The 27207-nt window shown below is 43.5% G+C and overlaps 1 protein-coding gene across 2 annotated transcripts in view; it reads right to left on the bottom strand.

The window, feature by feature from the left end:
- Window positions 1–24303, bottom strand: part of SRPK1 (SRSF protein kinase 1) — a 47524-nt gene extending 23221 nt beyond the window's left edge. For both annotated transcript variants that reach the window (XR_010600538.1, XM_005311649.5), the window contains exons 1-3: window positions 23955–24303; window positions 22989–23049; window positions 2027–2145 (exon numbers count right to left, since the gene is read on the bottom strand). Coding sequence is in view for 1 of the 2 variants with exons in the window: in XM_005311649.5 (XP_005311706.2) it covers window positions 2027–2145; window positions 22989–23049; window positions 23955–24288 (514 nt within the window). In the remaining variant the exon portion in view is untranslated. The remainder of the gene's footprint in view (window positions 1–2026; window positions 2146–22988; window positions 23050–23954) is intronic.
- Window positions 24304–27207: the final 2904 nt, after the last annotated feature.

Genomic DNA, 27207 nt, shown 5'->3' with positions numbered 1-27207 from the left:
GTAGAGCCTATGGAGAATGTTTTCACCCCTCAGCTCGCAGAGAGCAGAGATACTACACCCATTCCAAAATGTCAGGGACAGCCCTGTGGACAAAGTATATAATACCTACTGTCTACAGTGTAAACTTAACACTTGTTCCCTTTTTTGCTTCCCCCCCTCCCCCACTGCCTGCATTGAATGGTTATGACCTGCACAAAGAGCTGTGGGCCCAGAGGTCCAGAATATGCTACAGGGAGGGAAAAAGTTTATTTTATTCCTTTCATTCATTTCTTTGATAGTTTTTTTCCTTTCATTTTGTTTTTATTTTACTTTGTAGCTGAATAAAGTTTTTCATGTGTTTCCCTCAGGATCCAATGACAGGAATGCTCTGGGTCTCTCTGTGTAGGTCAGAGTTCTTCCCATTCCCTTAATTACGCCAGAGGAGCTCTGCAAGGTGAGCATGATAGAGAAGTGGGTTTACTTGCACAAGTATGGTGGGCATAACTGACTCCATTCTATTTTCAGAAATGTGCATGCATTTCCTCTTATCTTTTCAGGAGAATACCAAGGGAAGGGAACAGGGGAAAAAACAAAACAAGAGAGTTCTCAAAATGAGAAACTGCTTTTTTGTTATATTTGTGTTTTGTTGATCTGGGCTGTTTTCATGTAGCCATCTTGACAGAAGACAGAGTCAGTGTCTTGAGCTGTCAAAGACAAGTTATCACTGAAGAGTGGGCAGTAGCGTTCAGGGATTGCACCGGGAAAACCAAATGCTGTGAATCAGTTGCTAGGTGAGTGTTTGCGGTCTACATTAGCACTTCACCAGTGCAGATTATCACAAAAGCAGCGGGCACAGCCATCCTTACAGCATGGTTTCGAAAGCCTGTGAACTGATGCTACCAGTTGTGAGAGAGAATCTTTGGTATGTTACAGGCATGTTAGAGGGCTGCAGAGCCTAGAGGGGTTCTCAAAGGCAAAAATAGGAGGTAGGTGCCTAATTCCCATTGAAAGTCAAAGAGAGCTGGACACCTAAGTGTGCTGTCTTAGAAAATATACCCATAAATTTGTTTGTGTGAATAATCTGAGCACAGATGACATCCTTAAATGATGCATTAAAAGCAGAACCCTCAGCTCAGATCTTGACAGGTAAAGAGCCTTTCAGATGACCTTAAAAAAAAAAAAAGAATAGAATAGAATAGAATAGAATAGAATAGAATAGGTAGGTGCAGCTGCATGGCTTTACCATCTTAATGTGACTCCAAAAAATGCGGCCATAAGCAGAGATTAAAGTCTCAGAATCTAGACTCTTCTCCCTTCCACAGCTGACAAATGCACCTTCCAAGGAGAGCGCCGCTAATTCTTTCCTCTTCGAGGCAGATGGGTAATGGGTTTGTCAAGTGTCCCAATGATCAGATTGCAAAGGATGCAAGTTAACACAGACAGTACAGTGAGGACCAAACTTATCCCCACATCTTAGAGGTAAAATTTCAAGCAGATCCTGGCTTGGTTTGGTAGTCAAAAGGAACCTCTTCCTGAGTGATGGGAGACCTCACGAACAAGAGTAGAAAGGTTTAAGAATCTTATCAACCAACAATTCTAATATCCACATCACAGTAGTCACAAGTTGCTTTCCATTCTGACAGATTCTCTTTATCCACCAAGGAAATACAGTCTCTCTCTCTCTCGCTCGCTGTGCATACCTCTTAGGAGACAAGGGGCAGGGTCTACACTAACTGCATCAGCGCAGCTGTAGTGCTTAAGTGAAGATACGCCTCTGCCTACTGGAGGACAGCTTCTCTCGTTGGTGTAGCTAATCCACTTCCACGGTAGTTATGTCAACGGGAGAAGCTCTCTTGCCGACATAGCACTGTTTACACCTGGGGGTTAGATCAGTATAATTATGTCACTCGTGGGGTGTGGATTTTTCACACCCCTGAGCGACAGTTATACTGATATAAGTCTGTAATTGACCACAGTCTTAATGCCCGCAGGGGAGACAATGCCACCAAACTGTATTTAGCAAGAGTCTAAAGAGGCAACCTCTCACCTTTACAGTAATCATTTGGATCCTCCTGTTCATCATCATCTGATCCCAGGATTTCCTCCTCTTGTTCAGGGAGATCATTCTCTGAATGAGTAGCAGGGCCTCGATGTTGAGTTTCAGGTCTGAGAGGGTATGAACATAAAGGTGTAGACACATTAGGTTTCAATTCAACAGGAAGAATTGGAGAGGGGATAAGAGAACAGTAGTAAGTGGCCTTCAGAAAACCTACTCTCACATTTAAAGGCTTTTACTCCCAGGTTAGAAATGCCAGGTGGCATATAAACAGCAGCTCTTTCCTCTTCATATCTGAGAAACGCAACTGACTGTTCTCTAGAGGCATTTTTTATAGTCCGAACAAGAAGCGTGCACAATTTTTACAATGAGTTAAAACCCAGCTGATCCCACTGAGATAAGTTACTGACCTCAGGAGTTCTTCCAGTCTCTTTTCACACTAAAGATTTCAAGTCAGTGAGGTTTTTTAGCAATTTATATTTTAAAGCACTATTTATATTGAATCTGAGGACCATAAATGAGTAAAAAACGTTAATTAGTTTAAGACTGATGTCATGCCCATTACATGAAACCGTCCCCGATTAAGAGGATTCAGTGACATTGCTTGGATACTGCAGTCCCTTCTCAGTGAAGCAGACTTTCACCATCTGCTTTGAGGAGGGGTTGGTATAAACCAGTTAGACTTTAGGAGTCGAAAAGATATCTTGCAAGGAAAGAGGAATTAAAAACTTGCTCTTTAAGAATTAAGGGGTTGCCATTTTAAAACCTGTGCCTTTTGTACTCCAATACAGAAGATGAGAGACATTTAAAAGATCCCTCTTTTCTCTTACTAACAACTGAGATGTCTATAGATGAAAATTTCAGAGCCTAGTTAGCTTTTCACCATATATACTGTACTAGGTTGACTGCAGGAACCACAAAGTTAAGTTGGTCAGTGTCACTTTCTGGTTCTCATGCATCAGCACAATATTTTGGTTTCCAATGCTGTAGGGGGGTGTTTACAGCCCCAAAAACATTAAGTTAAAATTTGAGTATGACAGTTTCAAAGCCACATATTGAAACTAGCTATTAATGTCCCTTTAAGGGATGATACCTTCTAAATCCAGAAATACTCAAAGGAACCATGGAAACTGGTCCAGAGTAACATTTTCTCCCCACTTCTCCATTAGTTGCTAGCTGTCAGTGTTCAGTTTATGCTTATTAACTGAGGGCTGCAGGAAGGTCATCATCCCATTGTAATAAAGTACTGGGAAATGCAGAGAATAGGTGCTTTATCAGTTGCATTAACTGTGCCATTAGTAACAGACCGTGAAAGTCCTGAAAAAAGGAAAGCCTTTCGTCTGTTTTAAAGCAAACAGAAAAATACATTTATTAGACATAAAACCTTACAGAGCTAATCAATCTCCTTCACAAAGTTATCCTACCAATCTTATATAATGCACGAGAAAGTATGCAGTCTCTATCAATCAAGTTTATTATGGTAGTAACTAAGGGGCTAACCAAGAACGGTGCCCCGTTGTGCTGGGCACTGTACAAACACTGTAGTAATAGATATATACCATCACTAAGACTGCATTTTTAGAAGTGAAGTATAAAACAAAACTACAGTTGACAAAATATATCAACGCATCTTTTCTTTATAGCATGACATACTAAGACAAGATCCAGTCATTTACACTGAAACTTCTAGTCAGTATGAATTAGTTAGTTAAAGTTCTACTGTATTACAACTAGTGTTTTCATAAGTTAATAATTGATGCCTCCCATCCACCTTGCTTAAAATTCTATTCCCACGTTGCTCAAAAAACCCAATGATTACTGAGGGCATGTCTACACTAGAAATGTTAGGTCAACTTACAAGCACCGCAGTGGTTCACGTCCACACTACCCTCCTTTTGCCAGAGGTGCACATCCTCACCAGGAGCGCTTCCACCAGCTTAAGAGGGGCGGTGTGGAGGGCTGAAAGCACACCTGGCTCCTCACTCCAGGATGGAGCAGTGAAATTAACAAGAATGACAGCCAACAGCTGATGTAAGTAACAGTTTCTACAGGATATTATCTTGCCCTAATTACGACATAAGCCTCTCCTGGAGGTGGAATTTTATGCCGGTGTAGTAGGGCACTTACGTCAGCAGGAGCAAGGCTGTAATATGTGCACTAACATAATTATGTCGACGTAAGTTGCCTTATGTTGACCTAACTCTGGAGCGTAGACTAAGCCTGAGGGAAGTGCTGGTTACGTTAGTCAATACAGTATTAGATGTGGACTGCAGTTTTAGCTGTTCAGAACTGAACTATAAGAGTCACATTAGTCACCTTATGACAGCATGGAGCACACTATACAATTTACATTTGCACAAGTGATCGGTTTGGTTTTAATGGAAGGCCATGGGATGCGAAGGTAAGTTTCACTTAACCCTTTCCCATGCATATGCTGCACTACTCATAAGGATTTCAACCCTTTTTTATAAGCTGAACAAGGCAATTAATCTTAGCAGCCTATTAAGACTTATGTAACTTATCAGTATTGCTGTTCTCCAGAGAATCTGACAGTTGGTCTTCTGTATTTTAGGGCATCATGAGGCCTTGTGCTTTAAGAATTCAGCACTTGACAAGTCATGCAGATCACTGGTCCTGAACTGTACCACATGAACATTTCCAGGAGATTACCACACTACAGTGATGCATGCATCTGTATTCAAACAGCAATGATTTCCAATACTGTAGTCTGGCCTAGTTCACAACTGTAAGCTAAAAATAAATGGAAAAAACCCAAGCAGTTCTCTGCACCCTGAAGTCTGTCACTTTATTTGGTGAAAATTAGAGAGGGAACAAGTTCGTATGCTACCCCAAAACTAGGCCAGATAGTAAATACAAGCGAACAGAACCAAACTGCAAAGGAACATGGTGTGGCTAGGGCTGTGTTATTTGTATTATCATAGCACCTAGCAATACTCCCTATGGATCAGGAGCCCACCGGGCTAGGGGCTATACAAGCATAGAACAAAAAGGTGGTCCTGCCTTAAGACAAGGCACAGATGGATACAGACATATGGGGGAATACAAGGAAACAATATTGGTCAGCATGATAGTCAGCTGTCTCAGCACACCAGCAGACTACCTGTTGTCAATTTTTTTTGTAGCCATGGCAAAGTGGAGTTTTAAGGAGGGATTTGAAGAACAACAATGACGTGGCTTTAAGGATGTTGCTCCTTTCGAGGACCAGTTTGAAAACTTAGCAAGTGGATGATGGAGTGAATGATAAATGATGGGTCGGAAGAGGATAGGCCTTGAAGAGGTTTGAAAGTGAAGACAAGTTGCTTATATTTGATGTGCTAGAGAAGGGGGAGACAGTGGAGGGATACAAAGAGGGGTGAGATGGTCAAAGCAACAGGCTAGAAAAATTGTCTCGGCAGCAGCATTCCGAATGGATCCGAGTGGGGCAAGACTGCACATTCAAGGCCAGAGGAAAAAAGGTTTCAGTAATCCAGATGTGCTATGATGGATGAGAGCCATGGGAGCTGTAGTAATGAGAAGGGTTTGGGTGCTAATACCCAGTTTACACCCAGGGAGAGGAAAAACAGCAGACAGAATAGGGAATTTAAATCCAGCAGCCACACCCACCACAGTCAGTCTCCTCAATACTGCCCTAAGATTTTTTCCCCTTCATCTAACTAAGTACTACATAGTTGTTTCAGAGAAGGTGTGGGATAGGGACAAGAAAGTGGGGCCACAAGAAGATTCATCTTAAGTGGTCCACAACGGAATGTTTGAAAACCACTGATGTACTTTGCAGTGCTCTTCCTGCATCAAGGAAGTTATCAGAAACCACCCAGGCCATTCTGCTGGAAATTTATAACCTCCCCGCCCCCCATCCTAAATGGAACCAACATGTCATGGCTATTGACCATCTGGTGTCTGATGCACCCTATAGTTTGCATCTCGCACTGTCCCACAGCTGAGATTCAGTCTTGCAAGACATGCCAGTTCTACATTACAGTTAATTATTCCCCTATTATTAGGGACATATGACAGACAGATCTTCATAATAGCATTTAAAAATTAAAAATTCTCTCCTCCAAATCATCTTTGCTCTACTACTCAAATTCATTAGAAGGCATCAGACTCCCCATAATAGCCTGACTTCTAAAATGCCAACTGCAGGGCCAGATCAAAAGGGGACATTAATATGGTCAAAGTAAGTAACAAGATTAAACTCTCTACTAAATAGAGAACAAGAATTCAGTCAAACCAAACCCCCAAATATTCTCACACAAAAACCTCATAACATCCACCCTGTCTGCATCCTTCACCCAGACAGCCTAGCCTACAAAGAGGCATATAGGGCTGCTGGAGAGCGCAAGAGCCCCATTGCCTGTATTTAAAATGAGGGAGTAAGAAGCAGATAGCTGTCAATATGGCAAAAATGCTAAAAGAAGCCTCGAAAGAAACCACACTTGGGTGATATATAGCTACTCAGCAGAATTTAGAGACTATAATTTTTATAACTATCATGCTCAATGCTACACTAAAAGGCACCCTGATTTGAATTTTTATATTTGTTCCCTCTACCTCCTAATTAATCTCAAGAGTTAACTAGATTTGCAGCTTGCCTCTGCAATCACATGATCATATAATATTTTAAGGAAGAAGAAAAGATGACGTCAAGTTGCAGTATCCTAAGGCAAGTGTGAGAGCTTTCATGGAATCCACAAAAGTCTTCATCTAGGGACACAAAAGTCCTTTTCCCCCCTCTAATGAAGCCCTTAAGAAGAGCAGTAGTTCACGCGAGACAAAAGAAAAGCCTACCTGCACGAAGCACGGACTCCCATTGATAGAGATACCCCTGAAGATGAACCAACAGTTTTCGAAAGAGCCATTAAAAAAGAATCAGCTAGCAGATTGTTCAGGCAGCAGAGGTGCACACACCACTCACTGGTGGAGTGCTGGCTCTCCCTGAAAGCAGCAAAGCTTTGTGCGAGAGGGAGGGAGAAAAAGGATTTGTTTCCACCACCTAGCTGCAGATGCATAGCACTGCATTGCAGGTAAAGGGCCTTGCAGCAACACTGAGGGGGTTGCTCTCAGCTGAGCTTTCTGCAAATTTAGTCATACTCTGGGTTGAACATAAATAGATTCACCAGATTTCCTTGATGTTTACCTGGTTCTACAGTCTTCCCCTGAAGAAATGCTGAATTCAGTCAGATTCAGTTTTATCTTCCTGAACTGAAAAAGCCTCTCCTGATTTTATCTGCCTATTCGACAGCCTTTTATGGGACCAACTTCTGTTGGAGAGAGAGAGAGAGAGAGAGAGAGAGACATGCTTTCAAGCTTAGACAGAGCTGAAGAAGAGCTCTGTGGAAGCTTAAAATCTTGTCTCTCACTGACAGAAGTTGGTCCAATCAAAGATATCATCTCACCCGCCTTGTCTCTCTATCATCCTGGGAACAACATGGCTACAACACTGCATATTCAACAGTCCATTAGATTCACAGCTTCCAATGAGCAAGAGTGTCATTAACTGCTGATCGTCCAACCCTTTTGATATAGAAACCCCAGGGCAATAAAGCAGGAAATGGAGGGTGTTCAAGGTAAGAAACATTTTCTTAAGTTATTCCAAATTCCAGCAGCTGTGGCTACAGAAAGAACTCCTCATCCTTTGTTAAATCACACAAAGATGTGAGAATGTTCTAAATCATTTAAAAATATTAACTGGACATAGCTTTCTAATGCCAGGTGTTCAGCATCTTTCTTGGATGTCATAAAGGTATTTCGGCACACGTTTATCTTCGGCTTTGTGGAATTCACAAGGGAAACAGATCAGCAGAAGTCTGACATTAATGTACAATTTCTGAGTTTGTTGGCAATTAAAAATGCTTTCTGATAGAAGTACTTACAATTATACACTATGGATCTTACTCTGTAGTACTTACTGAGGCAAATCTCAATCAGTTTAAGATTTCCCCTCATGAAGGACAGTAGGATTGGGCTCTTATCAATATTCAGCTTATAGTCAATACTGAAGAATACTTAACTCCCTCAGTAAATTCTCAGTAAATTACTCTTTAAGTAAATTCAACACTGCCTTTTAATTTAATAAAAGCTGTCAAAGCCACTTGGCAGCATCTACATAACAGAAAAGTCTTAGTTATATGCAGTAATTTTTACACAATAGCCATAAATTACTGTGTATTTACAGAATATAACACACAATTACTCCATCAACCTCTGCTGTTCATTGCAAGAGTTCTGGCTCCTTAGCTTCTTGTGGGAATCTACTAGAAGGGCATTCAGGTTTGGCCATCTGGTGAGAGAAGGCTGAAAGGGATCCTTTTACTTATTCCCCAACTGCTTAAACTAGCCTGAACAGAGAGGTACAGAAAAGGTAAAAGCTTTATCTATCAGACACCCTGCCTGCATGGAACCTTTTCTTATTCTCCCACTGCTGTTGCTCCATTGATGTTATCAACAGTAGCCAAACACTAGAGTAGATTGGCCACTGGTACCACTGTGCCATCTACTTCTGTTCCGAGCTGGTCTAGGTTAGTGGTCTCTATGCTGTTAGTAGCAGTAGAACTGCACCACAGCTAGTACAAAGGTGCAAGATTTCTAGACTTGCCAGCATACACAACCTGAGTTTACTGGGCTATGTTTGCATTTCATTATCACATCTAAGAATTTTATTTTCCGAACACCCACTAGTCAGGAGCTAGAAAGGCATTTAAACCTTTGACCAAAAATAAAGGAAGGACCGGTGCCTTTTTGTAGCAGTCTTGTATGAAAAATAAACTTGTAACAAAATGTTCTCCCCCCTTGGAAATATCAAAAATGCTACATCTGTCTTCTCTATTGTGTATACCTGTTAGTGGCTCAACTGTGAAAATAGAAGAACAGGAGTACTTGTGGCACCTTAGAGACTAACAAATTTATTAGAGCATAAGCTTTCGTGGACTACAGCCCACTTCTTCGGATGCATATAGAATGGAACATATATTGAGGAGATATATATACACACATACAGAGAGCATAAACAGGTGGGAGTTGTCTTACCAACTCTGAGAGGCCAATTAATTAAGAGAAAAAAAACTTTTGAAATGATAATCAAGATAGCCCAGTACAGACAGTTTGATAAGAAGTGTGAGCATACTTACAAGGGGAGATAGATTCAATGTTTGTAATGGCTCAGCCATTCCCAGTCCTTATTCAAACCGGAGTTGATTGTGTCTAGTTTGCATATCAATTCCAGCTCAGCAGTCTCTCGTTGGAGTCTGTTTTTGAAGTTTTTCTGTTGTAATATAGCCACCCGCAGGTCTGTCACTGAATGACCAGACAGGTTAAAGTGTTCTCCCACTGGTTTTTGAGTATTTTGATTCCTGATGTCAGATTTGTGTCCATTAATTCTTTTGTGTAGAGACTGTCCGGTTTGGCCAATGTACATGGCAGAGGGGCATTGCTGGCACATGATGGCATATATCACATTGGTAGATGTGCAGGTGAACGAGCCCCTGATGGTATGGCTGACGTGATTAGGTCCTATGATGATGTCACTTGAATAGATATGTGGACAGAGTTGGCATCGGGGTTTGTTACAAGGATAGGTTCCTGGGTTAGTGGTTTTGTTCAGTGATGTGTGGTTGCTGGTGAGTATTTGCTTTAGGTTGGGGGGTTGTCTGTAAGCGAGGACAGGTCTGTCTCCCAAGATCTGTGAGAGTAAAGGATCATCTTTCAGGATAGGTTGTAGATCTCTGATGATGCGCTGGAGAGGTTTTAGTTGGGGGCTGAAGGTGACAGCTAGTGGTGTTCTGTTATTTTCTTTGTTGGGCCTGTCTTGTAGGAGGTGACTTCTGGGTATTCGTCTGGCTCTGTCAATCTGTTTTTTCACTTCAGCAGGTGGGTATTGTAGTTTTAAGAATGCTTGATAGAGATCTTGTAGGTGCTTGTCTCTATCCGAGGGATTGGAGCAAATGCGGTTATATCTTAGAGCTTGGCTGTAGACAATGGATCGTGTGGTGTGTCCTGGATGGAAGCTGGAGGCATGTAGGTAAGTGTAGCGGTCAGTAGGTTTCCGGTATAGGGTGGTATTTATGTGACCATCGCTTATTAGCACAGTAGTGTCCAGGAAATGGACCGCTTGTGTGGATTGATCTAGGCTGAGGTTGATGGTGGGATGGAAATTATTGAAATCATGGTGAAATTCCTCAAGGGCTTCTTTTCCATGGGTCCAGATGATGAAGATGTCATCAATGTAGCGCAAGTAGAGTAGGGGCGTTAGGGGACGAGAGCTAAGGAAGCGTTGTTCTAAGTCAGCCATAAAAATGTTGGCATATTGTGGGGCCATGCGGGTACCCATAGCAGTGCCGCTGACTTGAAGGTATATATTGTCCCCAAATGTGAAATAGTTGTGGGTGAGGACAAAATCACAAAGTTCAGCCACCAGGTTAGCTGTGACATTATCAGGGATACTGTTCCTGATAGCTTGTAGTCCATCTTTGTGTGGAATATTGGTGTAGAGGGCTTCTACGTCCATAGTGGCCAGGATGGTGTTTTCTGGAAGATCACCGATGGATTGTAGTTTCCTCAGGAAGTCAGTGGTGTCTCGAAGATAGCTGGGAGTGCTGGTAGCGTAGGGTCTGAGGAGAGAGTCTACATAACCAGACAAGCCTGATGTTAGGGTGCCAATGCCTGAGATGATGGGGCGTCCAGGATATCCAGGTTTATGGATCTTGGGTAGCAAATAGAATACCCCTGGTCGGGGTTCTAGGCATGTGTCTGTACAGATTTGTTCCTGTGCTTTGTCAGGGAGTTTATTTAGCAGATGTTGTAGTTTCTTTAGGTAATCCTCAGTGGGATCAGAGGATAATGGCCTGTAGAATGTGGTGTTAGAGAGCTGTCTAGCAGCCTCTTGGTCATATTCCAATTTATTCATGATGACGACAGCACCTCCTTTGTCAGCCTTTTTGATTATGATGTCAGGGTTGTTTCTGAGGCTGTAGATGGCGTTGTGTTCAGCATTGCTGAGGTTATGTGGCAAGTGATGTTGCTTTTCCACAATTTCAGCCTTTGCACGGTGACGGAAGCAATCTATGTAGAAATCTAGTCTGTTGTTTTGACCGTCCGGAGGAGTCCACGCAGAATCCTTTTTTTTGTAGTGCTGGTAGGGAGGATTCTGTGGGTTAGTATGCTGTTCAGAGGTATGTTGGAAATATTCTTTGAGTCGGAGACGTCGAAAGTAGGATTCTAGGTCACCGCAGAACTGTATCATATTCATGGGTCTGGAGGGACAAAAGGAGAGGCCCCGAGATAGGACAGACTCTTCTGCTGGGCTAAGAGTATAGCTGGAAAGATTAACAATATTGCTGGGTGGGTTAAGGGAACTACTGTTGTGGCTGCTTGTGGCATGTAGCAGTTTAGATAGTTTAGTGTCCTTTTTCCTTTGTAGAGAGGCAAAGTTTGTCTTGTAAATGGCTTGTCTAGTTTTTGTAAAGTCTATCCATGAGGAAGTTTGTGTGGAAGGTTGGTTTCTTATGAGAGTATCCAGTTCTGAGAGCTCATTCTTAATCTTTCCCTGTTTGGCTCTCGTGCTAAATGGAGGGATACAGTGATGAAAGCCAACAGCTTTTCCCCCACCAAGTGTTGTTACACAAGTGCTAACTAAAAAGTCACACCATCCTTCCCTTACTCTCCTTGTCAAGTACTCAGGTTTCACTTCCATAGTAGCTGCAATGGAACTGTGCAACAGAGTTTCACCGTAGATGAAGAACCCATCTTCCCCATTTTGCAGGTCACCTCTCAGAGGCCATCAGCCCCATCTATACAAAGGTGATGAAACCTTTGAGCCATTTGCTAGCCATGAGTTTAAGATTTACGTGAAAGGTTTTATCCCCATTAAGAGAGACTTCAGTTGAACAATCTTCAGAGTGTAGTAATTAATCCAGCATAAACTAAGGCCCGGCCTGCCCTTAAACTAGATTGACAATAGCCATGTTGGTCAGGGGTGTGAAAAAAAAATATGCCAAATGCTGTAGTTTTGCTGACCTAACTCCTAGTGTGCACACAGCTAAGTTGACAAAAGACTGCTTCCATCAACTTAGCTACTATCCCTTGGGGAGATGGTATTCCTACACTGATGGAAACAACTCTCCAGTCAGCAAAGGCTGCGTCTTCAGTATGGTATTATGCTGGCACAGCTATGCCAGTCTAGTCTCCCCAGCATAGTCATAACCTGAGTTACAAGGATAAGGTATTGCTACTGACTCATTCTGGAGTTCTTCCAAAAGGTCAGAGTCAATTTCCACCTTACTCATCTTGCCCATGTTTTCTCATGTCTGTATGCCCTTCGCAGTAAGATCTTGCTTCACAGGCAAGATGTTAAAAAGGTGTTTTTACTTTTTTCCTGGAGGAGACTAAAGCCTTTGACTAGGCTCTTAAACCTTGAATACCCATCCCACCTTTGCTTTTGACATTAGTACATCAGGTCAAGTTCTCCCCAAGAGAACGACGTCTGCCTAATTGCTGTTTCTTAGAGCACCTGCAATGAGAGAGGCAAGATCTTATTAATGCACATCCAGTCAAAGGAATGCCTGCTTCTGTTGCCAGCCTCCGCGCTTTTCTTAGCCACAAGGTTTGCAAAGCAACATCGAGATCTCTGCATAAATTTGACAAGTCATTATTGTTTGGACTCAGTCCTGTAGTACAAATTCAGGTACGGCATTACAGAATGTGTTTCCAGGTTAGGTGGACATCGCTCTCTCTCCTTCCCCCCCCCCCCCCCCCAAGTTATTTTTCTAGTTTAAGGAATGTGTGCGCGCGCACACACACACACGTTTGTGACACTGGTACTCTCCTACCACTTTGCTACCTTGAAAGCTACATATGTACCTTTTCGTTACAACTTATGGCTAGTCCGTTTCACCTACATCCTTGAAACTTTTTAAATTTGAAGGAGCTGGGGGACCAAATATAATTCATACTTTATGAAGCAAAGTTACCATCCTGTAGTTCTTGTTCTTAAATATTTTGTAATTATAGGCGATCCACCTACTCTCCCATAAATTTGGCATAAGTTTTTATTCTCCTTCCCTTTTGTTCAAACACAGAATTGGTAGTTACAACCAACAAAGGCAGGCCTGTGACATCTGCTGACGTAGTTTAACAGTTTCAGAACTATAAAGCCATAGGAGTTCTATTGTCAGGAGAAGAACTCACAGGTGGGGAGATATTCTAATAATTCATTTTTGAAAAGCTATGTTTCTCACAGCAGCCAACGCATACAAGCACTTTTGTTTAGTGGGAGTTCAATTTGAAGATTAGAACCACTGAATTCCACATTAAGATTGTGCTAATGTACCCATAAGCGAAATGATTAAGTTTCTCGTTCCTCACTCCCACTCCCCCCACAAGCATTTAATAGTTCTACAAAACAAGAACTGTCTGCCATATCAGCTGCACAAGCTGTGAAGAGCTTCCATGGAAACCAGCAGAGTTTAATTTATGTCTTGTCATGTGCAGTTTGATAACGACTTTTGTATTTGAATGAAAAATCTTGTGGGCAAGTCACCAACTTTTGACATGTGTTCTGAATGCTTCTGGTTTTGCATTGGTATTAACTGCAGAGAGCAATAGGAAAAACCTAATCCAAAGCCCTAAGGGAGGGCAAAGCCTTCAAGGAAGTAACTGAGGACAAACTTGAGAAGGTCAGGACCAGAAGATATTCCAAGGGAAATAGAAAAGAGATGTTGAAGAGATGTAATATAGCAAATGAGAAGCCACCATAAATACCATTCTCTTGTACTCCTGATTTCTGTAAACTCCCTGCTTACCAGGGTGCGAAGGTGGAGAGAGTGAAGCTGACCGACTTGCATCTTGTGAGCCCTCAATTAAGTAGTGTTTGTTTTGGGGCAGAAAAGTGACTGATCAGACCCCAGTGCATCCCAAGAGCCTTACCTGCAGGACTATGGGTAATTGCCCACCACTATTTTAGATTAAATAAATGGGAAATTGTTTTGTGTCACAAATGCTGTGTCTGTTTACGCTAGTTGAGATGTTTCCTCATCACTGTACTACCACCTCTGCATCTCCACTGGTGGTAGTAACAATGGGAGTGCTAGGGTGACAGGACACTGACACCCTGTTTCTATCCCCAATCTGCTCCCACACATTTCCATTCCTGCCACTCAGAGCAGACACCCACACCTGGCTCCTGTCTACCCACTGACCCTCCCCGAGCAATCCCCTTTCTTACTTCTCTGAATCCCATTGTGGCTACTTCCTCCATCTCCTCTTGCTGCCAGTGACTGGGTGAGGAGAGAGGGTTGGTGAAATTTGATGGCATTAGCTTATTTCAGTTAGTAATAACAGTCAGATTCTAGACTAATTTAAATGCATTTGTGGGTTAAACAGCATGATAGCTGAAGTTTTACTTAGATAACAGATACAGATCACAAAGTAATGGAATTTTCTCATTACAGAAATTGGCTCTCAACTGACAGAAGCTTCTAAAGCGGGGGTCGACAACCTTTCAGAAGTGATGTGCCGAGTCTTCATTTATTTAGGTTGTGTGTGCCAGTAATACATTTTAACATTTTTAGAAGGTCTCTTTCTATAAGGCTTCAATATACATACAATAGTTTAATTATAAAGTAAATAAGGTTTGTAAAATGTTTAAGAAGCTTCATTTAAAATTAAATTAAAATGCAGAGCCCCCCGGATCGATGGCCAGGACCTGAGCAGTGTGAGTGCCACTGAAAATCAGCCTTCGGCACATATGCCATAGGTTGCCTACCACTGCTGTAAAGAGTCATCATTGGCTCAAATGAATGTGTGTGTCCACTGCAAAAAGCCTTTAGAACACCTACAAAAGTGCTTGGGCATGCCAGGAAAGACTGAAAATATAGAAGAATATTTTGCATTGATAACATCTGTCAGAGGATCTCAACGGGCTTCACACAGAAAGTTCCCCCAATTTTACAGATGGGTGAACTGAGGCACAGAGATTAGTGATTTGTTTGAAGTCCATGTGAACCAGAATAATCAGGAAGAGAACTCAGACTCAACTCCATTCCTGTTTTAGCCACTATAGTCATGTGGCCCCTGGCATATCAAATAATAGTATACTCCAATCCAAGTACTGCATTTATTTTTAGTCCCTGTATTTTAGTGCTGTTTAGAGTAGGGACCATCCTTTATTCTGTTTGTACAGTGCCCACCACAATCGGGTCCTCCTGGTCCACCACTGCAGCTCCCAAGCACTACCCCAACCAAAGCTAAAATTTCACATATCAAGCAATTTTGGGTGCCTATCTTGACACCTTAAATGGCCTGCTTTCCAGCCAAGTGACAAGTGCCCATCCTCTGGAAGTCAGGTCCCTTTAAGGTATCTCACACTAGGCATTCAAAATTAGTCACTTTTGAAAATACAGGCTACAGTCAATATTAATGAAGTATAGAGAAGAGCAGACGACCTTCATAAAAGGAGACTTCAAAACCTAGGATCATTTAGTCTAAGGGAAAAATAACTAGGTAGATGGAACTTGAGGTACACCTCTACCCTGATAGAATGCAACCTGATAAAACATGAATTCGGATATAACGCGGTAAAGCAGTGCTCTGGGGAGGAAAAGGGGGGCCAAGGCTGCGCACTCAGGCGGATCAAAGCAAGTTCAATATAATGCAGTTTCACCTATAATGCAGTAAGATTTTTTTGGCGCCCGAGGACAGCGTTACATTGGGGTAGAGGCGTATTAAGCTATAAATGGTCCAGTGAAAAAAGTCAACCCCTCATTCACCTTGTCCCATGACAAAGGATCACTCAATTAACCAGTACATTCAGAAATCAAAAGGAAATACTGCAGAGGATAATCTACAAAAAGACTAATCAAATACTAGCTATATAGTCACTATTAGTTGTAGTTATTCATGCCAATGGTAATAAAATTCCATGGTCACGCTGCCACCCTTTCACTCCCTGCATACACAACACTGAGTACTTCGCATTATAGTTCTCTACTTTTTCTGAAGCATCAGGTATAAACCACTGCAGGAAGCAGGATATTAGATTTGATGAAGCAGTAATCTTATCTGGCATGGGAAAGCCAGTATGCTAGTCAGTATCTGGGACATACACCCATATAGTCAGGTGCAGGTCTGTTCCAACAGTCTGACATGAAGAAAACTAGCAATCAGGTTAAAAAAAATCTTGTCTGTTTATACTGTGCTGTGGTTCGAGGAATTCAAAATGGAACAAACAGTTCTTTCTACAACTGCTTTGAATTTGAGTGAATTTTTTAGTCTAATTTTTAACCTCGAGTTTTAACCTCAGCAGCATTGCACAACAGATTTTTCCTCACAGTAGATGGAAGAGAACAGTTCGATCTTCTGAATGTTTGCAATATAAACTGCACTGAATAAAAATATCAAAGTTCCCAAGCAATAGACTATCAGAAACCTCAAATATCTAGTTCTATTATAATTTACAGGAAGTACACTTAATGCTCAAGACTGCGCACACAGCATGACAATTACAGATGTAATCTACACTTCAGAGAATGTGCAAGCCCAGAAAATTTCAATTAAAATTGGCTCCCTGTTAAATTGACTTTACAACTGATGCACTTTTGACAGCTACAAAGTGACAACAGCCAATATGTGCTGGTGATATCACCTTGACACCCACCAATTCCAATTCTAAGTCACAGCACCGAATCTGACCCAGAACAATAAAAGTACCGGAACTCCTACAACAAAAACAGGACATATTACAATATAAACAATATGATAAAAGTCATATCAAATTAACCTTGTAACATGATCAAAGAATGCTATTGCCTTAGACATGTTCTTACTATGTATCACTGCTGTTATAGCTAAATTTAAGGATACTCACGATTAGCAGAGCTGAAATTAGATTTTCCCATTGTATTTTGATTCATGGGAATTCAGGTCACACAGATATATGCTGATTTTGCAGTGTCTCCACTTAGCCTGCTCTGTTTCCCATGACCCAGCAGGCTAGTGACAAAACTGTTTCTTGCTGAAGCACAGAGTTTTTGCAAGTTTCAACACACTAAAGAATCACAAACGCTAAGCTTAGCAGGTGTAATGTCACAACCTGAATGCCCTTGCTCCAAACAAAAGTGTTGTCATTCATATGCATTTTTATTACCAAGTGCTCTATTGATTATGGACGAATACATATAGAATTTTACTGGAAATGCATTGTGAAGTGTTCTCAACCTCAACCCATCATTACCAAGGATTAAAAAAAAAAAAAGAGGACACTTTGTGAGGGAAAACATTGAGGGCCAGATTCTACTAATCAATTTCAGTGTGATTTCTCATGGAGTAAAGTACTCAGTGAAAATAAGGGGAATGGGGGAGGGAGGTGGCAGGCAGAATTTGACTGGGTGATAGTTTTTCAGTGAATCCTAACAATCAAACAAATGCCAGAACTTCCTATAGTCAGCAGTTATGGAACTGACTGACTAAAAAGCAACAGAGGGTCCTGTGGCACCTTTAAGACTAACAGAAGGATTGGGAGCATAAGCTTATGCTCCCAATCCTTCTGTTAGTCTTAAAGGTGCCACAGGACCCTCTGTTGCTTTTTACAGATTCAAACTAACACGGCTACCCCTCTGATACTTGACTGTAACTAAAGACACTATATACGGTCAAACATTCAGGACACCCTCAGATAAGTTAATGACTTTCCTGCTTGGTCACCAGTTACTAAAAGACTCTTCTGTGCATCTGATTCCTTACCTCACTCTGTATCCATTCCTTCACCCTAAAGCAGGGGTCTCAAACACACGGCCCGTGGAGCTATTTCCTGCGGCCCGCCATAGGCACCAACTCCACCAGCAGCCGAGCTCCCTCATGCCCTCCCTCTGAATGCACTGCGTCCCTGCTCCTCCGCCTACCTCCCAGTGCTTCCCAGGACTTTCCAGGAGGGAGGGGGAGCAGGGAGATGGTGCTCTCAGGGAAAGAGGTGGGGCCGGGGATTTGGGGAAGGGGGGTGGAGTTGGGGCAGGGACTTTGGGGAAGGGGTTGGAATGGGGGCGGTGAAGGGATAGGAAGAAGCATGGCAGGCATGGGGCCTCATGGACTAGACAAGCAGTCTGAGGTATGAAGTTCAGCATGTATGATTCTTTGCTGTGAGTAGTTGGGAAGAATGTGTTAAAAGTGGCAACGTATTCTGTATGAATAGTTACTTTAAAAAGTTACTGCCATTACAGCTATGTTGATAGACTGTTAGCATAGATCATGTGTTACTGACCACATAAGGAATAGTTACAGGTGTTTATATTTTATTAAAGCCCCTCTTCGCATTACAGTTTTAAAAGAGTTGATACATTGACTTTTAATAGTATACTATATTACTTATAATTTTTTACTATACTTTTGTATTGTTGTATGAAAAGGTTTCAGTGATGCGGCCCTCGGGCCAATGTACTAGTCCTCATGTGGCCCTCGTGGTGATTTGAGTTTGAGACCCCTGCCCTAAAGTATATATTATATGGTTAATGTGTCTAGCAGCCTTCTCAATTAAAAACCTTTCAACTGATGGCATCAGAAATTTAACGTCTACTTTGACAGCTTTCATTTCAGTTTAACTAAGGGCTAGTAACTTGACTTTTTAGATATAAAGAGCTCTCCCTACCCATCCTTTATATATCCTAGTTCAAAAAGTTAAAAAGCAAGTCCTGGAAAAAGGTAGTAAAAAGATTCACATTATTTGTAAAGCAAGAAGAGGTCACCTTTTGGACAATTACAATCTAAATGGCTCAAATAAGTTACTGCCTGCTCCACCCTAACTGTATACAACACTACCACTGGATTGCACCCTCCCAAGCCTCTTTACCCCTCTTAAACACATAGGAAATACCATAAAGTGAAAATAGTTTCTATTGTGTAACTTGAAGCAACAGGTAAAGAGAGGATATTGTGAATTTTATGTGACTTGTTGCAATATACGTCATTAATTGTTCCATTAAGTACACCTCTACCCCAATATAACGCTGTCCTCAGGAGCCAAAAAAAAATCTTACCGCGTTATAGGTGAAACCGCGTTATATTAAACTTGCTTTGATCCGGCGGAGTGCGCAGCCCCGCCCTCCCCCGGCGGACTGCTTTATCGTGTTATATCTGAATTCGCGTTATATCAGGGTAGAGGTGTATAATCTGTTCCACCATTTGAGACACATATGCCAACGAAGTATTTGCGGCTATTTCACTAACAGTTTATACCTAGTATATTTTAGAGAATTATTTGCTCTAAAGATTGGCAAAACACGAGTGACAAACTAATTCATTAATCACGTCAACCACTCTCTACTTAGGGACCGAATCCAACATGCATGGTGATCAGCTGTAGTAGGGAAAATGCTTTTAGAATTCAAGCTGCTTATCCAGATGTTCAAAAGCTTGCTAATCAGACAAGAGCCACCCTCCTACCAGAGTAAGGACAGGAATACACACACCACCAAGTTACAGTATTTTATGATGAGTATCAGAGGGGTAGCCGTTAGTCTGAATCTGTAAAAAGCAACAGAGGGTCCTGTGGCACCTTTGAGACTAACAGAAGTATTGGGAGCATAAGCTTTCGTGGGTAAGAACCTCACTTCTTCAGATGCAAGTGAAGAAGTGAGGTTCTTACCCACGAAAGCTTATGCTCCCAATACTTCTGTTAGTCTCAAAGGTGCCACAGGACCCTCTGTTAGTATTTTACGATGAATCCCAATTTGTTCCTCCACTCCAGCGGAGTAGCTGTGTCTCCTCAGAAGTAAAAATATTTTTGTTTAACTGCCCTTTCATCTCTCTTTATCAAAGATCTAACCCTACTGGATAGTCGAGGATAGAAAGCCAAGAACCAATTTAAATAACGGCCACTATATTTACACAAGGCAGGCTGGTTAACATGAACACTGAACTGTTTTACAGCAAGTGATGCTACCGCCACTCAACTGTAACATTTAACCTCAGAACAGTGAGATCCTTTACTGTAGCAAGCCTCAGTTCTTCTTAGGGGATTAACAAGTTATCTACAAACTGGAAGCCAGGGAGACAATATCCTAATCACCCCTCAAAGGCAATTTTTCCTTTCCACATACCCTAACTCTCCTAACCCACAAGGTGTAGTAGGTAACAAGTTATGTCCATCATGTTCACTCACATAGGAGCATCATCAATTACTACATCATGCCAACTTATTGCAAATGTCCCACAGATATTATATGGTGTATTCTAGAGCATGTGTAGACAAGCATGCAATTAGTTCAATGTGTCTGCCTCAACACTACACTTTCTACCTTTTTAGCAGCAATATATTTTCTATCATTTCTATGTTCCCTTCATCCCGCAAGCGGGACAGGTCCAAGCAGAAAATCCTTTTCTGTGTGATGTCATGCCAAATAAAATACAGTCAGAGAGGGAAAAAAGCTTTAGAGGGCCTCATACATTACTAGTGCTTTTTGGACATTCTATTTAAATCAACACATCAGTTAAAAATGCTCAACTTTATACAACAGATCTGAAGACCATGCAACTAAATTCAGTAAACAAGCCATGTGCCACAGCAGAAGATACACAATGTATGTGCATAAGACAACATTATAGAATTCAGAGCAGTGAGCTTGCAGGAGATCTGGGTACTATTAATGGCTATCACTGACTCACTATATGACTTTTTAAAAGTAATACTTTGAATTTAATTTTTCACTTGGTTCTCATAGCACTTTATAAAGTAGGTATTATTGTTACCACTTGCCCACTGTCTGATCAAGGCAGAATCAGGACTAGAAATTGGGTTTAATGACTCAACCCTGAGAGCTCCTCCTTTTCTTGATCTATAAGATACAGATACAACTTACTCGCCTTTGTAAAGTGCTTTGAAATCCTTGTATGAAAGGTGTTAAACAGCTACAGAGTATTATAACAGAAGAAATTCTGATGGCACAAAAGCATGAGTTACTGAAAATCCCACCTCCTCCAAGAGAGGAATAGAAGTATATTTTTATTAGTGGGCTAAAAACCAAGTGGCTGACCCCCAGTACTCAGTTTCAAAACCATGACAAATTCAGGACTAAGCAGTGTCCCGATGGAGGCTTTTTGCATTTAAACCTTAAATTTTCAATTTGATAGTATACTGGTATGTATTTTAACTTTTAGATACAAGTTATCCTTAAAACCTTCACAACCCCTGTTAATGTACAATTTGCAGATCTGATTAAATGCTTGTAGAATTGAAGTCAATGCTTGAGAGAAAGAAAATAATACTGCCCGTAATGGAAGATGGTAACCAATGCAGATCCCTGATTTTTTAACTCCCACATACAAATATTATGTATACCCTGCCTCAGCACAGGGGGCTAGACTTGACCTCTTGATGCCCCTTCCAGCCCTACATTTCTATGATATAATGTTTGCTTTGTAGTGCTGGGCTCCAGACAGTTTAGTAATCCTTTTAAACAAGCGAGCTGCTGTCTGCTCCATTTCTGACAACCAGACCTAAAAAATCCATCTAAAGATACCTCAATGAGCTTTGTCCAGTTGAAGAGATGTGGTCACACCTTGAAATAAGTTTATGAAATACCATAGAAAGGAAGTTTATAAATGTGTACAAATAAAAAGTTAGTACTTTGGTGGGCAGATTTTTCCAGTGAGTTAGATAATTGTTTTGCTTAATTTCTTTTCTCTATGAAATCTTGAAACCAACTGAAGGAAGGAAGGAAAGTGAGATGCAGACTCAAAAGCTCCGCAAACCAACTCCGCAGTATAATGAAAGTGATATAGTTATTTTGTAGACACACAGTGATCACAATCTTTGTAGATACAATATACAAACCTCTATAGAGGCCACATTATATTCTGTCTAAAAGACGGATGTCTGAGTTATTACAGAATTAAAAGTAAGAACCTATAATGATTGATGGGGAACAGCTCAAAATCAGAGATGTCAATGAGATGTCAATCCCTTTTCTGTACCTTCCACAAAAAAGCATTACTTTGATTTCCCCCCCAATTTATTTGATATTAAAACTGTCAGATTATTATTTTCAGTCCCACCAATAACCCCTCCCCAGAGGCAGTTTATTATTTCAAGTACAAGACAATTATAGTTTAGAAGAGTTATAGTTTTTAAGTTAGATATTTTTTAATTGAATGAATTCACCTTACAGTAGCTGTTCTCAAAAATATATGTAACAATTATAGGAACTTCTTCCGTATCCAAGTTAGCTGAATTCCTAGAGCTACTTAAAATTTAGCCTCTTGTATAAACAAACAGGATTTGTAGCTCCCACTCCCCAGAATCCACAGAGAGTATATAGAATATATTTTGAACACTTCAAAAAGATTTATGGAGCTACTATGGATTTCTGTAGTGTAATAGAGATTTCTTTTAATCTCGCTTACTAAAAGGAAGACTTTGCACAAAACCATCCACCTCTAAGAGATTAGTAAATTTAGTGAAAAGCATTATTAAAATCATCTGCAAATCAATCAGGATACTCATTTGCATATGTCATTTTATAAGCGGATAGTTAAACTGAGATGCTTTTCTAGCCTAAATGATGCCTAGGAGACTGATCAAGAGAGGCAGATGTAGGTGTCATTTCAACCATTTTATGAAGAGTCAATGGACCCCTTTAAAGCTCATAAATATGGTCCAGTTCTAACATTAACAGAGAAGGGGTGCACAGGGGACTTTTAGGTAATAACCCTGTGGGGAACCTCAGACTTTACCCTCCAGGGATGCCCTGTAGATCCAAAGAGGGAGAAATTCCTGGTCCTCAGAGCCAAAAGGAGATCCCTTCAGTTGCCCACATGGAGCCACCAGACCTTGCTCCCTCCCACTTAAGCTCAGGAAACCAGGGGCGGCGGTGTGTACGGAAGAGAAGCCCAAGCACAACATCCCTACACTGGACACCTGTATCCAGCTGGATGGCTGTGGGGTTCGACTTACTTTTTCTGGGCCTTGTCCTTCTTGGCTTTGGTCCGTTTCTTCCGGGCCTGCAGTGCCAGAACTGGGGGAGAGAAATGCAGACTGATGAGACAGGGTAGGGTGAAAAAGGTGGGAGTGAAGCCTGCAGTGGGAGATGCATACTAGAGGAAAACAGAAGTTTGAGGGAGCAGGGAGCATAAGGTGGGAAAGAAGCAGAGAGACAGGAGAGGACAGGGGATGTAAGGCAGGCAGACAGGAGGGGGCAGGAGGCACACCCACAGCAGGGGCAAGGCAGACAGACGGGCGGTGCAGGGGGCACGCCCGGGGTGGGCAAGGCAGACAGACGGGGGGGGGGGGGGGACAGGGGGTGCGCCCGGGCAGGGCAGACAGACAGGCGGGGGGGGGGCAAGGCAGACAGACAGACAGACGGGCAAGGGGCACGCCGGGGGGGCAAGGCAGATGGACAGACGGGGGGGGCAGGGGGTGCAATGCAGACAGACGGGGGGCAGGGGGCACGCCGGGGGGGTAAGGCAGACAGACGGGAGTGCAGGGGGCGCGTCGGGGATGGGGGCAAGGCAGACAGACGGGAGTGCAGGGGGCGCGCCGGGATGGGGCAAGGCAGACAGACGGGAGTGCAGGGGGCGCGCCGGGGATGGGGGCAAGGCAGACAGACGGGAGTGCAGGGGGCGCGCGGGGGGAGCAGGGCAGACAGACGGGGGGGGCAGGGGGCGCGCGGGGGGAGCAGGGCAGACAGACGGGGGGGCAGGGGGCGCGCGGGGGGAGCAGGGCAGACAGACGGGGGGGGCAGGGGGTGCGCCCGGGGGGAGCAGGGCAGACAGACGGGGGGGGCAGGGGGTGCGCCCGGGGTGGGGGGCAAGACAGACAGACAGGAGGTAGGGGACGGCCGGACGGCACTTCCTGCAAGGGTGCACGTGTCGGGGGGAGGCGGCCTACCAAGCCCGGCCCGGGAGAAGGCGCCGCGCTCACCTTTTCGCTCCATGGCGGCCAGAGCCGGTAGCCCACCCTGCGCTCCGCGCGTGCGCTCTAAAGCATTCGTCTGCTTCTGCGCCTGCGCCAGGCTAGGCCGCGCCGGGAGAGGCATGCGCACTTTTGGTATCTTCGCGCGCCGCTGCACGCGCCACCAGATGTCCTCGTCGCCCTCGCTGGTGCCGCTCGAGCTCGAGGCCGAGCTCGTGAAGAAGGCCCCGCCCCCTGGCTCTTCCGAGCGCGTCCGGCAACGCCCCCTCCGACGGAGGGGGAGGAGCGGGGACCGCTGGCTAGGCTCCTCGCCCGAGCCCAGCCCCGCCTCCAACTGGTCCATGGTCCCGAGCGCATGCGCAACCCCCAGAGGGCGGAAGGGATCCGACTGACTGAAGGGGTGGAGGGCGGTGCGGCACAGGCAACGCGGAGTACGCACCGGCCTGTGAGCGAAGCGCTGTGTGTGACGCAAAGCTGGCGTTGCATCGCCCCCTGAGCCCTCCCCGCAACGCACAATTTGAAATACAGCCCCCGGGGGTATTACCCCGTGCAGGAGTGACCAGGGCCCACAGTGTAGTGCAGACGCCTAATGCACGCGTTCCACAGTGCACAATACCATGCACCCAACAGCACACAATACAATCAGTTTACCCCACTGCAGAGCCCACCCTCCCCCATACACACCGCAGTGCATGCTGCCCCCCACATTGCAGTACACAATGCCATGCCCTTTCCATGCACACTGAAGCACATAGTATAACACGCTAATGCACACAATCCACAATACAAGAAGCAAAAGATACAGTACACCTCACACAGCGCAATACACACCACTCACATGCTGTACACTACAGTGCACACAAGTCATAATATACATTACATATACAGGACAATGCACACATCACAATATAGAATGCAAAACACACATTGGTTGGTCCTTAAGCATTACCATAAAAAATATTAGATGAATCCAATTACAATACAACCACATAATATATGAAATACACAGATGATACCTTACAGTCTCTCATTCATCATGCACAAAAAGTCAGTGAATTATAACTTTGAGATGTGGCTTTTATTAATATGGTTTCTGTTGAGCAAATGTTTGTTTGCTTTTGTGTCCATTTTTCTTTCCATTTCAAACACATTTGTGATTACGTCCTGTGACATCACAGAAATGCATGCAGGGATCACACATAACATTTAAGGGACAGGGCTAGTCTACACTACAAAAGGATTGCTGGTATAACACCTTCATGGAGATGCAACTTATAGGGGGAAAAGTTCTTTTGCTGGTGTAGTTAACCCACTTCCCCCAACAACAGAAGCTATAGCGTTGAATCTACACAGGGAGTTTTGCTGGCACAGCTATGTCAGACTGAGAAGTGTGATTTTTTTTTCATGCTCCTGCAATAGGTGTGGTACTAAATATTTGTAGCGTAGCCCTGGCCACCATCAAGTTGAAATCTTGCACAGTTTTTTTAAGGCATGGCCTACATTTGTACGTTTTGCTGGTCTAGCTATGTCAATTAGGAGTATGAAAAAGTCATAACCCAGTCAATATAGTTAGGCCGGCAAAGGTCCTAATGAAAACTGCAAAAAAGTCCTTTTATTGGTATAACTCAGGGGTCGGCAACGTTTGGCACGTGGCTCGCTAGGGTAAGCAACCTAGCGGGCCGGGTCAGTTTATTTACCTGCTGACGCGGCAGGTTCGGCCGATCGCGGCCCCCACTGGCCATGGTTTGCCGTCCCGGGACAATGGGGGCGGCGGGAAGCCGCAGCCAGCACATCCCTCGCCCGCGCCGCTTCCTGCCGCCCCCATTGGCCTGGGATGGCGAACCGCGGTGAGTGGGGGCCGTGATCGGCCGAACCTGCCGCGTCAGCAGGTAAATAAACTGGCCCAGCCCGCTAGGGTGCTTACCCTGGCGAGCCGCGTGCCAAACGTTGCCGACCCCTGGTATAACTTACTTCATTTAGGAAATTGGTATAAGCAAAAGAGGGCTTGCTAGTATCTTTCTACTGGTATAGTTATACCGACAAACCCGTTTTAGTGTAGACAAGGACTAAGTTAAAAGTAGTTTTGGGACCTAGACCTTTCCCCTGATTCACCCTATCAGTTTTTTTGGATTTATCACCACATCTTCCTATTTTTAAAAATGTGCCCTCCCACCCCATTACTTGAAATAACCACCCACAGCAGATTGTCTATACCAGAGAAAACAATGAAATTAACTATAAACCAATTGCTACTAAATGCACAAATATAAGTAAACTAAAAACATTTTTTTAACTTATTCTCGGTTATAATAATCTTATGTTTTGCTTATGACCGTAGTAGGTAAAGAAGTTTTCAGACAGAAAAAACGGTTACTTACCTTCTGTAACTGTTGTTCACGTCCATTACACATTAGGTGTACGCGCGCCGCGTGCACGGACGTCGGAAACTTTTTCCCTTAGCGGCTCCCGTCGGGTCGGCGGGCCCCCTCCTTCCCGCCAGAGCGGCGCCCCGCTCCAGGGTATATATATCCCTGCCGACCCGACCCCTCCGGTTCCTTCTTGCCGGAGACTCCGACAGAGGGGAAGGAGGGTGGGAAGTGTAATGGACGTGAACAACACATCTCGAAGAACAACAGTTACAGAAGGTAAGTAACCGTTTTTTCTTCTTCGAGTGATTGTTCACGTCCATTACACATTAGGTGATTCCCAAGCTTACCATTGGAGGTGGGTAGGAGTCAAGGTACAACTGACTGTAACACGGCCCGACCGACCATCGCGTCCTCTCTGGTCTGATGATGGATCGCGTAGTGGGCTGTGAACGTATGTATGGACGACCAGGTGGCTGCCTTACAGATCTCCTGGATCGGGACCTGCGCCAAGTAGGCCATTGAGGACGCTTGGGCTCTAGTCGAATGGGCCCGGATCTCCGGGGCCAGAACATTGGCGAGCTCATAACAAGTGCGTATACAATGCACAATCCATGCCGACAAGCGCTGTGTCGAAATAGGCAAGCCTTTCATACGTTCCGCAATCGCAATGAACAGCTGGGGTGTTCTGCGGAACGACCTGGTCCGCTCCAGGTAAAATGCCAACGCCCTTCGGACATCCAGGGTATGTAGGCTGCGGTGGTGAGGGTCCGTATGGGGTTTAGGAAAAAACACCGGAAGGCAAATGTCTTGCCCCATGTGAAACTGTGACACCACCTTTGGGAGGAATTTGGGGTGCGGCCTAAGTTGCACCTTATCTTTATGGAACACCGTAT

The sequence above is a fragment of the Chrysemys picta genome, chromosome 4, assembly GCF_011386835.1.
Source record: "Chrysemys picta bellii isolate R12L10 chromosome 4, ASM1138683v2, whole genome shotgun sequence".
In the NCBI taxonomy this organism is placed as follows: domain Eukaryota; kingdom Metazoa; phylum Chordata; order Testudines; family Emydidae; genus Chrysemys; species Chrysemys picta.
This window is presented reverse-complemented; position numbering and strand designations above follow the sequence as displayed.